This window comes from Podarcis pityusensis, assembly GCF_964106645.2.
Source record: "Podarcis pityusensis genome assembly, chromosome: W".
Taxonomy (NCBI): domain Eukaryota; kingdom Metazoa; phylum Chordata; class Lepidosauria; order Squamata; family Lacertidae; genus Podarcis; species Podarcis pityusensis.
This window is the reverse complement of record NC_138045.1, coordinates 6124533-6139403: the sequence shown is the minus strand read 5'-3', so window position 1 is coordinate 6139403 and position 14871 is coordinate 6124533. Positions and strand designations below refer to the sequence as shown.

General features: G+C 41.9%; 1 protein-coding gene across 1 annotated transcript in view; it reads left to right on the top strand.

The window, feature by feature from the left end:
• LOC308467675 (inositol polyphosphate 5-phosphatase OCRL-like) overlaps positions 1-14871 on the top strand; it is a gene marked incomplete at both ends in the record, with an annotated part of 166778 nt that overhangs the window by 140468 nt on the left and 11439 nt on the right. Inside the window, 4 exon segments of the mRNA XM_080989394.1 lie at positions 740-849; positions 4785-4920; positions 5419-5529; positions 5990-6155. Coding sequence (XP_080845520.1) covers positions 740-849; positions 4785-4920; positions 5419-5529; positions 5990-6155 — 523 coding nt within the window.

Below are 14871 nucleotides of genomic sequence, written 5' to 3'. Positions count from 1 at the left end.
GGCAGAATATGGGAGCCTGTCGCTAGCATGCAATGAAATCATGTGGTTTATACAGATACTAAAAGATCTAGATTGTAAAGTAGATTTGCCTATCCAAGTGTATGAAGATAGCCAATCGTGCATTGCATTAGCGGGCTCGGAAATAATGAAATCCGCACCAAAACATATTGCTATCCGTCATGCGAATGTTAGAGATTGTGTACAGAATGGGGTAATCAAACTGGAGTATTGTCAGTCACAAGATAATATTGCTGATTTGTTTACCAAGCCTTTGCCAGCAACATGTCATAATGAATTGATGACAAAACTGGGTTTATGTATATAATGTATGTATGTATTGTTTCTGTTGGGGTTTTTCGCATTTAAGAAACAGAAGGGGTGTCACGGCTAAAATGGCCGCTGTTTCTTTAATGCGAATAAAGCTGGGTCAGCATGACTCAGCGGCCTGCAGCAGGTTGTATATATAAAGTGAGAAATGTTAGTTTGTGCTGAGGCTGGTGCTTGGGTTGGTTGGTTGGTTGGTGGGTTGGTTGGTGGGTTGGTGCTGGTGTGTATAGTTCTTCCGTCGTGTTTTGCACAAAGACTTTTAAGAATAAAACTCTGCAAGGATATTCTCGTGGACTCTTTTATGCAGACAAGGGTCCGAGGACCAGGCTGAAGAGACAAAGGGAGGTCAGAACCCTTTCCTTCTTTTTTTTGCTTTTTACAAACACTGACAGCGATTTCTTTTTGGCTTTAGGTGAACATTCAGCGTACCCAAAAGACAGCTTTTGCTGATTTCACAGAGGGAGAGATCAAGTTCATCCCGACGTACAAATTCGACTCTAAAACAGATCGCTGGGACTCCAGGTAAGCGCCTGCTTGGTAGTTGAAACTAATTTGAAACTAACTTTGGATTGTTTAAAAGAGGATACTATTGACTGTTACAAAGAGAAACTGTTTCCCCCTAGTGGAAGCCTTTGAAACTGGTTGATTTACAAGAGTTGGACTAGGGGAATTTCCAGCTGCAAGTTAAAAACCGTGAGACTCTGGGACTGACCTTGAATCTTTCAAATGTTATGGTAAATGGAAGAGGAAAAACAGACCAGTCAACTGTTGATAAAACATTAAGGTCTGGGAGGACTTGGTAACAACCCAGGAGAGGTCTAATATTAGGCCCTCCTGTTCTTTTTGTTGCTGTCTCTGTACTAGTACATTTGAAACTAAGAGGAATGTCGACAGAAGAGGCTTTGGTGGCTGCATTATATAAGATAAATGATTCATTGGATCAGCTTCACAGGAAAATGGACATGATAAATGCGAAAGTGGACGTTTCAATTGTTGAGGTTGACTTGAATGCAGGGAGTATGGACAATACCAATACAGAAACCACCCAGAAATTGATACAAGAACCTATTTTGATATGGCAAGCTGTGGAGGAAGTCAAGGAAAAAGCTGTTGCTGTTGAAGGTACAGAAACACAACTGGAGAGAAAGAGAGCCCCAGCCCTACAGAGGCAATTTGATGAACATAAGTTGACGCTCGCTATGACTGAACTTAAGGAAAAACAGACGAATTTGAGGATTAGAGTTCATCTTTGGTGGACATGCCCAAGGATTAAGACACTCTGGGAGATGATTCATAACGAAATGAAAAAGGTATTTAAATATACCCTTTTGAAGAAACCAGAGGCCTTTCTTCTGGGCATGGTCGGTCAATTGGTGTTAAAGAAGGATAGAATTTGTCACATGTATGCAACAATAGCAGCAAGAATACTCATTGTGAAGTACTGGAAGACACAAGATTTAGCTATCCGGGAAGAATGGCAGATGAAGTTGATGGACTATATGGAATTGGCGGAAACGACTGGCAGAAATCCGAGACCAGGGAGAAGAGTCGGTGGAAGAAGACTGGAAAAAGTTTAAGACTATGTATAGAAATATTGCAAAAATAATGAATGTTAGAAAAATGTTGGAATGAAGTTATATGGTTTTAGTAGAAATGTTATAAGGAATTAAGTATAAATAGGCTAATAGAGTATTAAAGGGAAAAATAAGATTAGAATATGTTAAGATAATTATAGGATAGAAAACAGAGGAAGATGGAAAGGAATTGCTGAAACAATTAATAGAAGTGGAATACAAAAAGGGAGGTGTGAGGAGGTCGTGGAAATACGGGAATGAAAGTTAAGACATTGAAATGGTTTTGTGCTTTAAATGGTTTGCGTCTTGTTTTGTTAATCTTATCTTTTTTCTCTTTTTCTTCTTTGCTTTTTCTTTTCCTTTTTTGTTTTTTTCTGTTTTATTGTGTGTAAATGGTTGGAAAATCAATTAATATTATTTTTTTAAAAAAAAGATAGTTGAGCCTTTGTAAGTAAGTCCTCTCAATCATTCTTCTGCAAGGCTTGTTTGTTTTTCCTAGTCTGCTGAGATGCTGGTAGTGTCCTGCCTTTCCATCCTCCTGAGCAGGCTAGTAAAACGTATATTTTAAAAATGGTTTTCTGCTAAGCAAGCTGTTGGAAGAGGGCTAGAGTTGAGGGCTGGATGGACTTCCTTTCCTCTGCAGCCAGAATGGACACCAAGCCACGGAGGAAGAGAGAGATCCAGCTCTCCTGAGGCATCTGATCAAGGCTTGTCATGCCAGGCATAAAGCAGCTGGCTAAGTACTTTGGCAGATGTTTATCTCCTTGAACAGCCCCCCCCCCCCCGATTTATAACAGGAGACACGTTTCTTATAGTTGTAAAAGGAAATTACAGGCTGGGAGCAAAAGGTCATATTGACCATACAAATTACAGAATACAATCAAGCTGCAAAAACACTAATTAAGAGTTGGTAAATAGTGAAATTTATTGTTTAACAGAAAATACCATGTGCCTCCCATCAGACTCGAGCCACATCTTTCGAAGGTTAAAGGGCAAGAGCTAATAGAAACAGCAGCTGGCTTGAAAGGGGGGTGTAAATTTAAGGGGTTGCTTTTGGAAACTGTTTTTACTAAGTTCCTTTTTACTTTGAAAAGGCCTTTTCTTCTAAAAATCTATATATGTTATGTATGAAATATATTGGCTTAAATGTAATTATGCAAAGGATTTAGAAAGTAAGAAATGTTAGATTCTTATGTTAGATTCTTATTTCATTGATGGTGTGTGAGAAGGTGAACCCAAGATCTCTGTTTAAGACAAAAATTAAAACCATGAGCCATCTGTTTTAGCCATCTGTTTTGGAGTGAAAGGGCAATAGGGCAAAGATGATCTGGTAATTAAGGTGCCTGGTCGAGGCAAATGTAAGATATATGGCTACTTGTCTGCCATTTATGGATAGAAGGAAATATAGCTTTTTGTCTCCCATAAAAGGTAATAGGAAATGGGTCTATCTTTTATGATTGGTTCTAGCAAACAGCCAATAGGAATTTCAACCAGGCTGATTGGACAGAGGCAGCCAAAGGAGGAGCAAGGGGGCTGGGCTGAGGAAATATAAGTGCTGGCCATCAGGGCTGGAGTGGGCAGAGCTTTGGTATTCATATACCACTGTGTCTCTCATTTATTTGTCTGACAAATAAATTATTATTTTAATTTCTCTATTGCTGCGTTGAATATTTCATTCCAGCTAAGCGTTAACCACAAGCAGGGTGCTACACTCCTTCACCTGCTCACTTTGCTTGCATGGAATTCCTGGTTGCCAAAGGCTGCTAGGCGAGTTGTGAAATGCAAGGCTGTGATATGTTGTCTTCCTCAAGCCATCCCTGCTCAAAGTCTCTGGAAATGTTTTGGCTCCTTTTCCACAAGCAGCCTTTCCCCCACATTTGTCCTGATAACCAGCATCCTCTGTTTCATGGCGTGTATAAGCAGAGAATCCTGTTTGTGTCAAGGAAGTCTGGGAATTAGACTTGGTGCTCTCTCAAGATGAGTCTGCCAGGGCATAAGAACATGAGAGCAGCCCTGCTGGATCAGGCCATTGGTCCATCTGGCCCAGCATCCTGTTCTCACATTGGCCAATGAGATGCCTCTTGGGGAGCCCACAAACAGGACCTGAGTGCAACAGCACGCTCCCCTCCTCCAAGCCATACTACTTCTCTTGGTGGAGTATGTTCTGTGGCCATTATGGCTAGTAGCCATTGAGCCTCACCATCCAGGATTTGGCATATTCTTGTGGTTCTGGACAACTGTCAGAAGCCACCTAGGCCTGCTAGTTTAATTGCTCTTGCTGTGGTAATGGGGAAATCAAAAGGACAGGCGGAACATGTAGTGACGAAGCCGGAAAAGGGCAGGCTCCTTTGGGCAGCATTTCAGGTGCCAGAAAGGGTCTTTTGGATCACTGAAAAAATAGTGTCTGAACAAGAATAACGGGGCCCCTTGCTTTGGGGAAGGATCATCATTTGGTGGTGTGCCATATGCTTTGTATGCAGAGTCTCAAGTTGAAAGGCACCGCCACCTGAAAAAGGATTGGGCCACAGAGAGCTGCTGCCAGCCAGAGTAGACTTAATTAATTGTGGGGTTGGAAGGGATCACGAGGGTCATCTAGTCCAACCCCCTGCAATGTAGGAATCCAAACTGGGGGAGGTCAGAAATTCATTCTGACCTGGTAGAAGGCAGCTTTTGATTTCCTAACAACTCTCTCCATGAGGCAAAATGCCTGCACACCTGCAAGGTCCGCCCCTTCAGAAGTTGGACTCCCAAGCCCCATCATCTCCAGCTCTTGACCGTGGTCAAGATCACACGCCATGTGTGGAGCCAAAGTTTGACTGCGTGAGCCTTGTGTGTTGCCTCAGCCAGTCCAACAGTCCTGGTGTCTCTCCTGTCTCCTTGCAGTGGGAAGTGCCGTGTGCCAGCATGGTGTGAGCCAATCCTCTGGAGAGGAGGCAGCGTGAATCAGCTCAGCTACCGAAGCCACATGGAATTGAAAAGGAGCGACCACAAGCCCGTCAGTTCCCTCTTCCTCACAGGGGTAACACCTGCCCTGGCCAGGGCTATTGTCTATTCAGGGTTTTTAGTTGCCTGCTATGTGGCACCTCCTCGAATCTGGGCAGGCCCTGACCAACAACCAGGCCCCTTTCCACAGAGCTCCTCCTTGGCCAATGACTTCCGGTGCAAGGAGTGGGCAGGTTTTGGCTCTGTTAAATCCCTAGGCTTCCATTCTCCACTCTTCTGAGTACACGCTGCTCCTGCAGGCATGGCAGACCACATGGGCTGAACTGTATACCTTAACCGTTGGCTCCATTCATGCAATGGAGCTTCTGTGGTACTTGGCTTGGAGCATTTGGCTTCAGCCCATTGGGTCTGGAAGTCACAGCCGCTGCCATCCTGGGGAAGCTCTCAGAGTTACAGTACTTGCCTCTTTCAGGGCTGGGAACAGGGGGGTGCATCAGGCCTTTCTGCTCTTAACTCATGCCCCCCCCCCCTTTCAGTCCATAGCCCCAACAAATGTGCTCTGCCCCCCCCATAGGTGAAGGTTGTGGCTGACCGACAGTACCAGAAAGTGTTTGAAGATATTGTTCAGTTGATGCACAGGATGGAGAATGAATTCCTTCCCTCCCTGGAGGGAGGTAAAGACGAATAGGATCCTCTCCAACCCCTTAAAGAGGGTTTGCTGCAAAAAGACCAGGGGGGAAAGAAGCCCTTGGCCCATCTAGCTCAGTCTTGAGCGGTTCCCCAGGATTTCCGGGGGATCTCTCCCAGCCCTACCTGGAGTTGCTGGGGATAGAACCTGGGACCTTTGCATGCAAGGCAGATGCCCTTCCACTGAGCGGCAGCCTCTTCCTCTTCCTTGCAGGAAAAGACTCCAGGGGTAGCCAGCGTGTTGCCCTCCAGATGCTGGACTACAACTCCCATCATCCCCAGCCAACATGGCCAGTGGCAAGTGCAGCAAGATCTGGAGAGCCCCACGTGGACCTGTTGCATGTGCAGTCCCCTAAATGATAGCCCGGGGCCAAGGACAAACTTCCCCCTGGAGCACGTTTCCTTGCCTCTGCTGAAGGCAAGCACTCTTTCCTCCCCCCCCCCTTTTTGCTCTGCAGTTTCCGTTTGAGAATGTGACGTTCCGGCAGCTGCAGAAGGAGAAGTTCCAGATCACAAACAACGGGCAGGTCACCCTCCACTTCTCCTTTATCCCCAAGCTCAGTGACAGACAGTATTGTAAGCCATGGCTTCGCGCTGAGCCCTGCGAGGGATACTTGGAGCCCAGCGCGTCTCTCTCTGGAATCAGAGAACTGTAGAGTTGGAAAGGGACCCCAAGGGTCATCTAGGGAAGGCCTTGGTTTCCTTTTCACCCCCCCTTTTCCCCTCCTCTTCCCAACCCTCCTCCCTCAAACCTTGGGAGTTTGGTAGAGCAGGGGAGGCTTAACATTTGTGGGCTGCAGAGACTTTCGGGTTGGTGCCATCGGTAATGGCGGATTCCCTCTGAGTTTCTGAGGGACCAGCTCCGTGGGATCGGGTCTGACCGCTGCGGCAAAGTGGGGACCCTTCAAAAATCACAGGCGGGTGAAGCCTGTGAACGTGGGGACTTGGGCACCTTTTGCGCCCCCCCAAACTGCGAAGGGACCCTTTTATGGGCTCCGGAGCGAGACGGGGTGAGCTGCGCGGTGCTGAGAGCCGACTGCTTCTTCCGCGGAGTGAAGCCGCACAGCCGTTATCGGAGAGCACTGACTTTTTCCTGGGACAATTTGACTTTGAAAGCAACTACCCGTGAGTAGGATAAAATTGGATTTAAAGGGGAAAATAACTTAATTCGGCACCGAAGCGGGAAGGTATAAACAGGAAGTCCGCCTTCCTTTCTTGTAAACAGATCAAAGCAAAGAGACTGTAAGCGGAAACTTTGAAAGACGTTTGAAAAAAGACTTAAATCCTAACATCAGAAAAGCGATCTCCCCTCCGGATTGCAGGAGAGGAGGGGGGAAAGGTTTGAACTGTATTTATCTGGAAAAAAAAAAGAGGGAAAGGAAGCTAAAATCCACCGCTTAGAACCTGGGAACGGACTGCCCTGAGACAAGGAATGCCGCTCTGTGAAAAGCACTATCGGTAAACAGAGTACTTTTGACAGCTAACTCTGCAAGAGAGATACAGTGTTTCTGGACTTCTCCTGGCTTTAAAGTAACTGATTAAGTGCAATTGAAACTGTTGTTTTCTTGTGAATTGGGGGATTTATAAGGACTACTTTTTTAAAAAAAGTTGCAAGCTTTGACTGTTACTGTGTCCCCCTAGAGGAGGTTTGACATTGCTACAATAACAACTGGGCTAGGGGAATTTTCCATTTCAAAACAAATTCTAGCCGTGGGATTGACCTTGGACTTCTATGAGAGTGTTATGGCAGATGGAAGAGGAAAGTTAGAGTTGATTCAGGAAGAAACTACTAGGTCTGGCAGACCCTATCGGACAGATACTGCATCGCAGCGAAGAGCTTCAACATCTGGTCCTTCTGGACCATCTGGATTATCAGGGGCTGCACCCCCAGAAGTTAAACCAAAAGTAATGTCGTCGGAAGACATTTTGGCCCTGGCACTAGGAAAAATTAATGAATCTTTGGAAAATTTAACTAAACAAGTAGCTGAAACAAATAAACAAGTAGCCGAAGCATCAGTTAAAATTGACCAAAATACTACAAGTATTAATAATTTGGGACAGAAGGTGAATACCAATACAGAGACTATTGAGAAATTGTTACAGGAATCTGCTTTGACCCGAAAGACAGCCGAAGAAGCAAAAGACATAGCAACTGCTACTCAAGAGAAGATACCACCGATATATAGGCAACTCGAGGACCACGGTTTGACGTTGTCTATGATTGAATTGAAGGAGAAACAAAGAAATTTGAGAATCAGGGCTGTACCAGAACTTGAGAAAGATAACTTGACTGACTTTCTTACGCAGGAATTTGCAGACTTCTGGCAACAGGATTTGGGGAAGGAAGAATTTAAGATAGTGAGCGCATTTAGACTTGGAAGAGGAGGAAGGAAGAACAAGGTGAGAGACTGTTTGATTACCCTTCGAACAAAAGAGGAGAGAGACAAAATCTTGAATCTGCATTACCAAAAGACTCTGGAAATATATGAGTCAAGTGTGGAGATATTTAAGGACATTCCAAAACATCTTTTGGACTTAAGGCTTAATTACGGAGATCTGGTTGCCCTGCTGAGAAGTAAGAGAATCATCTTTAGGTGGGAATTCCCTCAAGGCCTGTCCTTTAAATATAAAGGAAGAAAGATAAAAATAAGATCAGTCAATGACAAAGATAGATTCTTGAAAGACCACGGAGAAGACCTACAGAAAGAAGTGGAATCTGGAGAAGAGCCAAAAGCACTGGAAAGAGGAATACTAGATATAGCAAACTTATCTTTTGGATTGCATGGTTCAGAGAAAGTGACACCACCGACAGAACAAGAACAAACACTTGGCGCAGTTGGAGGTAAAGAGAAGTAACCCCATCATGGCTCTGCAACTATTAAGTTGGAATTGTAATGGCCTCAACTCTCCTCGGAAAAGGAAAAGTGTTTTTCATTTACTAAAAAAGGAACAATTGGACTTGATTTGCCTACAGGAAACACACGTGATAAGGCTACATAGGAAAGTATTGATCAAGAAGAGATTGGGACAGGAGTTTATTTCATCTGACAAAGTTAAAAAAAAGAGGAGTAGTGATTTATGCAAAGGAGAGTCTATCACCGAAATTCATTTTTAAAGACGATCAAGGAAGATTTGTGGCAATTGAAATTCAAATTCAAGGAGAGAAATTTTTGATAGTAGGAATTTATGCACCGAATGAGGGGAAATCTGAATTCTTTAAAAAGTTGCATGAGACCTTAATGGACTATTTGGATTACAATCTGATCTTGATGGGGGATATGAATGGAGTAGTATCTACAAATATGGATAAGGCACAAAGACAGGTAGTCACCAAGGATGGTAGACTACCGAAAACATTTTTCGAGATGACAGACAACTTGGACTTAGTCGATACTTGGGGAACAAAGAATCCGTTGGGAAGAGAGGGAACCTTCTTTTCTGAAGCCAAGATGACATGGACTAGAATTGACCAAATATGGGTAACTAGAGGAATGGCACCAAAGATAAAGAAAGTGGAAATTTGTCCAAAAACCTGCTCCGACCACAATGCTGTAAGGATGGAGATGAAACTAATATCAACTGGCTCCTTCAGATGGAGGGTGAATGACACCTTATTCAGAGATGAAGAAGTGTATAAGAAGGCCCAAAAAACCTTGAGAGACTATTTTGAAATAAATATGAACACTAATGTTGAAAAAAGAGTAATCTGGGATGCAAGCAAAGCGGTCATGAGAGGGTTCCTGATACAACAGAATGCAATAAAGAAGAGAAGCCAAAATGAGAAGAAAGATAAAATTTTGGAGAAAATAAAAGAAAGTGAGAAGAAATTGAGAGCAAAACCAAAGTCGCAGGAGATTTTGAGAGAAATAAAGTTATATCAAGTACAATATATGGAAATGATGAATCAGGAAATAGAATGGAAAATTAAACAAATGAGACAAAAAACATTTGAATCAGCTAATAAATGTGGGAAATTGCTGGCTTGCCAAATGAAAAAAAGACAAAAAATAAATATTATTACAAATTTAGAAGTGGAAGGAAAGAACATACACAACCCAAATGAGACTAGAAACTGTTTCCAGAGGTACTTTAAACAATTATACACACAAGGGCCAAAGAAAGAAATGGACATAGATCAATTTCTGAAGATAAATGGATTACAAAAAATCTCTCAAGAAAGTAAATTAATGTTGAAATATAAAATATCTGAACAGGAAGTAGAAGGTGCCATTCAAAATATGCAATTGGGCAAATCTCCAGGACCGGATGGGCTGACTTCTAGATACTATAGATCCTTGAAAGAGTGGTTAGTACAACCTTTAAAGGAAGTCTGCAATGAAATATTGGAAGGGAAAAGGGCACCAGAGTCGTGGAAAGAAGCGTATATTACACTTATACCGAAAACAGAGACTGAAAAGACTCAGCTTAAGAACTACCGCCCCATATCATTACTTAATGTGGATTACAAAATTTTTGCAGACATTTTGGCCAAGAGATTGAAAAAAGTGTTGATGGAAGAGATTCATAAAGACCAAGCGGGCTTTCTCCCGGGAAGACACTTGTCTGACAATTTGAGGAATATAGAGGACTTCCGGAGGCGGCGCCAGCGGTTAATGGCGGATTTCCTTGACCAGAGGAAATAGCGCCACGAAAACAAGGGTCGAATCCCGCTTCGGCGCAGCGGGGGACCCTCAAAATCACAGGCGGGGGAAGCCTGTGAGCCTGGGACCCAGCGGGCACATTTGGCGCCCCCCCCAACCCGGTAAAAAGCCCGGTAACGGGCTCGGAATCGGAGCGGGGGAGAGCGCTGTGCTGTGGGCTGTCTGCTCCTTCGTGGTGTGAAGCCGCAAGCTGTTGACCGGAGAGCGCTGCCTTTTTTCCTTTGAATTGGGACTCGAAAATCAACGATCCGTGAGTAGGATACAACGTAATTGGAACTGTACAAATTGGGAATTTGGCCGAAAACGGAAAGAGGTTTAAAAAGGAAGTCTGCCTCTTTCCTTGTAGATAAAATAAAGCATTGAACTTGAAAGCGGAAGCATTGGAAAAGCACGTATTAGCGGACTTTAATCCAATCATCTAACCTGGTCTTTTCCCTCCTTCAAATTGAGGGAAAAGGGGGGAGAATTGTGGATGTGATTTCTTCACAAAGAAGTGGAATAGAAGGGATTAAACCATCGTTCAATTCCCTGGGAAAGGATCTCCAGAAGTAACTTAGAAAAGAAAGAGAGGTACTGTCTTGAAATATATTTTGACAGCTAGTCCTGCACAGGAAATAAAAATTTGGACATATTACGTGAATACATATCTCCTGGTCTTAAGTTACTGTTTTATATAGACTGTTATCTTCCTTAATAAACTGGGGGGACTTAAAAAAGAAACTAAAGTATCCAAGAACTTTTATGACTGTTACAGTGTCCCCCTAGTGGAACTTGGAACTGTTACAATTTGTTATAATTGAAACTGTAGCTGGCTTGAGGAATTCTCACACTGCTTGGCTGGAAATTTCCACTGTTTGATTTTAACTGCGTGACTGACCTTGAGTTTTATCTAAAGGAATGGCAGATGGTAAAGAGAAAGCGGAAGCATCGACTACAAGGTCGGGAAGGCCTATTCGAATAGAAGAAGGATTACAAAGGAGATCTTCGGCCTCAGGCGCCTCTGGAATCTCAACAGCAGCCTCATCGGCACAACTAAAAGTAAAAGGTATGACAAGTGATGATGCCTTTGCTCAAGTTTTGGCCAAGGTTAATGAATCTTTAAATAGAATAAGTCAACAAGTAGCAGAGGCATGTGACAAGATTGATCAAAATACAATAAGTATTAATCAAAATACTGCAAGTATAAATAATTTGGGCCAGAAAGTAAATACTAATACAGAGACTATTCAGAAATTATTAGAGGAATCGGCCTCAATACGCTAGATTGCTGAGGAGGCTAAAGAAATTGCTACAACTTCTGCTACAGAGGTTAAAGAGGTTCAAGAGACAATACCAACATTGCATAAACAATTGGAAGATCATAAATTGACCCTGTCTATGATTGAATTGAAGGAAAAACAAGTGAATTTACAGGTCAGATCGGTACCTGAAGTGGAAAAGGATAATTTAGCTGAATTTCTCACGCAGGAATTTTTGGACTTTTGGGATCCAGAATTGGTAAAAGACAGTTTTAAAATAGTAAATGCTTTTAGACTTGGCAGAAGAGGAGAGAAGAAGGTGAGAGACTGTTTGATTACCTTTCGAACAAAAGAAGAGAGGGATAAGATTTTGGGCTTGCATTTCAAGAAGACATTGGAAATCCAATGGACAAGGGTGGAAATATTTAAAGACATTCCGAAATACCTTCTGGATCTCAGATCAAACTACAAAGACTTGGTTACCCTGCTGAGAAGGAACAGTATCAACTTTAGGTGGGAACTCCCTCAAGGCCTGTCTTTTAGCTACAAAGGAAAGAAGAGGAAAATAAGATCGGAAGACGACAAAGACAAGTTTTGCAGAGACCACGGAGAAGATTTACAAAAAGAACTATTTCCGGAACCAAAAGACCGCTCGAAAGAAGGGATACCACCGACGGATGAGGAACAGGCACTAGGGGCAGTAGGAGGAGAACTAAAACAATAACATCATGGCCCTGCAACTTTTAACATGGAACTGTCGGGGTTTGAATTCCCCTCAGAAAAGGAAGTCAGTATTTCATATATTAAAAAAGGAACAATTGGACCTAATTTGTCTACAAGAAACACATATAACAAGATTACACAGGAAATTGTTGATAAATAAAAGACTTGGTCAGGAGTTTATTTCGTCGGACAAAGTTAAAAAGAGAGGGGTTGTGATTTATGCAAAAGACAATTTATCACCGAAATTTGTTTTAAAAGATGACCAAGGAAGATTTGTGGCAATTGAAATTCAAACACAAGGAGAAAAATTTTTGATTGTAGGAGTCTACGCACCAAATGATGGGAAATCTGATTTTTTTAAGAAGTTGCACGAGACCCTGATGGACCATATGGATTATAACACGATTCTGATGGGAGATATGAATGGAGTGGTATCCACTTATATGGACAAGGCACAAAGACAGGTAGTCACCAAGGATGGTAGACTACCGAAAACCTTTTTTGACATGACAGACAACTTGGATCTAGTGGACATTTGGAGAATAAGAAATCCCACAGCTAAAGAGGGAACTTTCTTTTCTGAAGCCAAAATGACATGGACAAGAATTGACCAAATTTGGATAACTAGAGGAATGGCACCAAAGACAAGAAAGGTGGAAATCTGCCCGAAAATTTGCTCCGACCATAATGCTGTTAAGATGGAAATGAGACTAACACCAACTGGCTCCTTCAGATGGAAGATGAATGACACCCTATTTAGAGATGAAGAATTTCTTAAGAAGGCCCAAAAAACTCTGAGAGACTACTTCGAGATAAATCTCAGTACCAACGTGGAGAAAAGAGTAATCTGGGATGCAAGTAAAGCGGTTATGAGAGGGTTCTTAATACAACAGAATGCGATAAAGAAAAGAACTCAAAATGAGAAGAAGGATAAAATAATGGACAAAATAAATGAATGTGAAAAAAGACTGAGAGTAAATCCCAAATCTCAAGAGATTTTGAGAGAGTTAAAGTTATATCAAGTACAATATATGAAAATGATGAATGAGGAAATAGAATGGAAAATTAAACAAATGAGACAAAAGACTTTTGAGTCGGCCAATAAATGTGGCAAATTGTTGGCATGGCAAATGAAAAAGAGACAAAAATTAAATACGATTACGAACTTAGAAGTGGAAGGAAGAAATATACAGAACCCAGCAGAGATCAGAAGTTGTTTCCAGAGGTACTTTAAACGATTATATACTCAAGGGCCATTGAAAGAAACAGATTTAGACCAATTTTTGAAGACAAATGGATTACAAAAAATATCTCAAGAAAATAGACTAATTTTGAATGACAGAATAACTGAACAGGAAATAGAAGGTGCCATTCAAAACATGCAACTGGGTAAATCTCCAGGACCAGATGGCTTGACCTCTAGATACTACAGATCTTTAAAAAAATGGTTAATTCAACCATTGAAAGAGGTCTGCAATGAAATAATGGAGGGGAAGAGAGCACCAGAGTCGTGGAAAGAAGCATATATTACACTTGTACCCAAAACAGAGACTGAAAAGACACAACTTAAGAACTACCGCCCTATATCATTACTTAATGTGGATTACAAAATTTTTGCAGATATTTTGGCGAAGAGATTTAAGAAAGTGTTGATGGAAGAGATTCACAAAGACCAAGCGGGCTTTCTCCCAGGAAGACATTTGTCTGACAATTTGAGGAATATAATTGATATCTTGGAAAAATTAGAAGTGAATATAAACGCTAAAGCAGTGTTGATATTTGTAGACGCGGAGAAAGCCTTTGACAACATTTCTTGGAATTTTATGAAGAAGAATCTACAGGGTATGGGGGTAGGCCAAGGTTTTGAGAATGGTATAAGTGCAATTTATTCAGAACAAAAGGCTAAACTAATTGTAAATAATGTTGTGACGGAAGAATTTAAAATTGAAAAAGGGACACGACAAGGTTGCCCAATTTCCCCACTTCTTTTTATTTCGGTCCTGGAGGTTTTGCTGAATATGATTAGAAGGGACCAGTCGGTCAAAGGTATACAGGTCGGAACTAAACAGTACAAATTGAGAGCATTTGCAGATGACTTAGTATTGACGTTACAGGAGCCAGAATCTAGTACTAAAAGGGTTTTAGAACTGATTCAAGAATTTGGTCAAGTGGCAGGATTTAAATTGAATAAGTCAAAAACCAAGGTTTTAGAGAAAAATTTAACACCGATTGAAAGAGAGAGGTTTCAGAATGAGACAGGTTTAACAGTGGTTAAGAAAGTTAAATATTTGGGGATTAACATGACAGCAAAAAATGGGAACTTATTTAAAGATAACTATGAAAAATGCTGGTCTGAAGTGAAAAAAGATTTAGAAATTTGGTCAAATTTGAAGCTTTCACTGCTGGGCCGTATTGCTGCGATAAAAATGAATGTATTGCCTAGAATGTTGTTTTTGTTCCAAACTTTGCAGATTGTGGACAAAATGGATTGTTTCAAGAGGTGGCAGAAAGATATTTCTAAATTTGTCTGGCAGGGCATGAAGCCTAGGATAAAATTTAAAATACTAACAGATGCAAAGGAAAGAGGTGGATTTGCCCTGCCAGACCTCAAACTTTACTATGAATCAGCAGCCTTTTGCTGGTTGAAAGAATGGCTACTTCTTGAAAACACTGACATTTTGGACTTGGAAGGTTTTAATAATCTATTTGGATGGCATG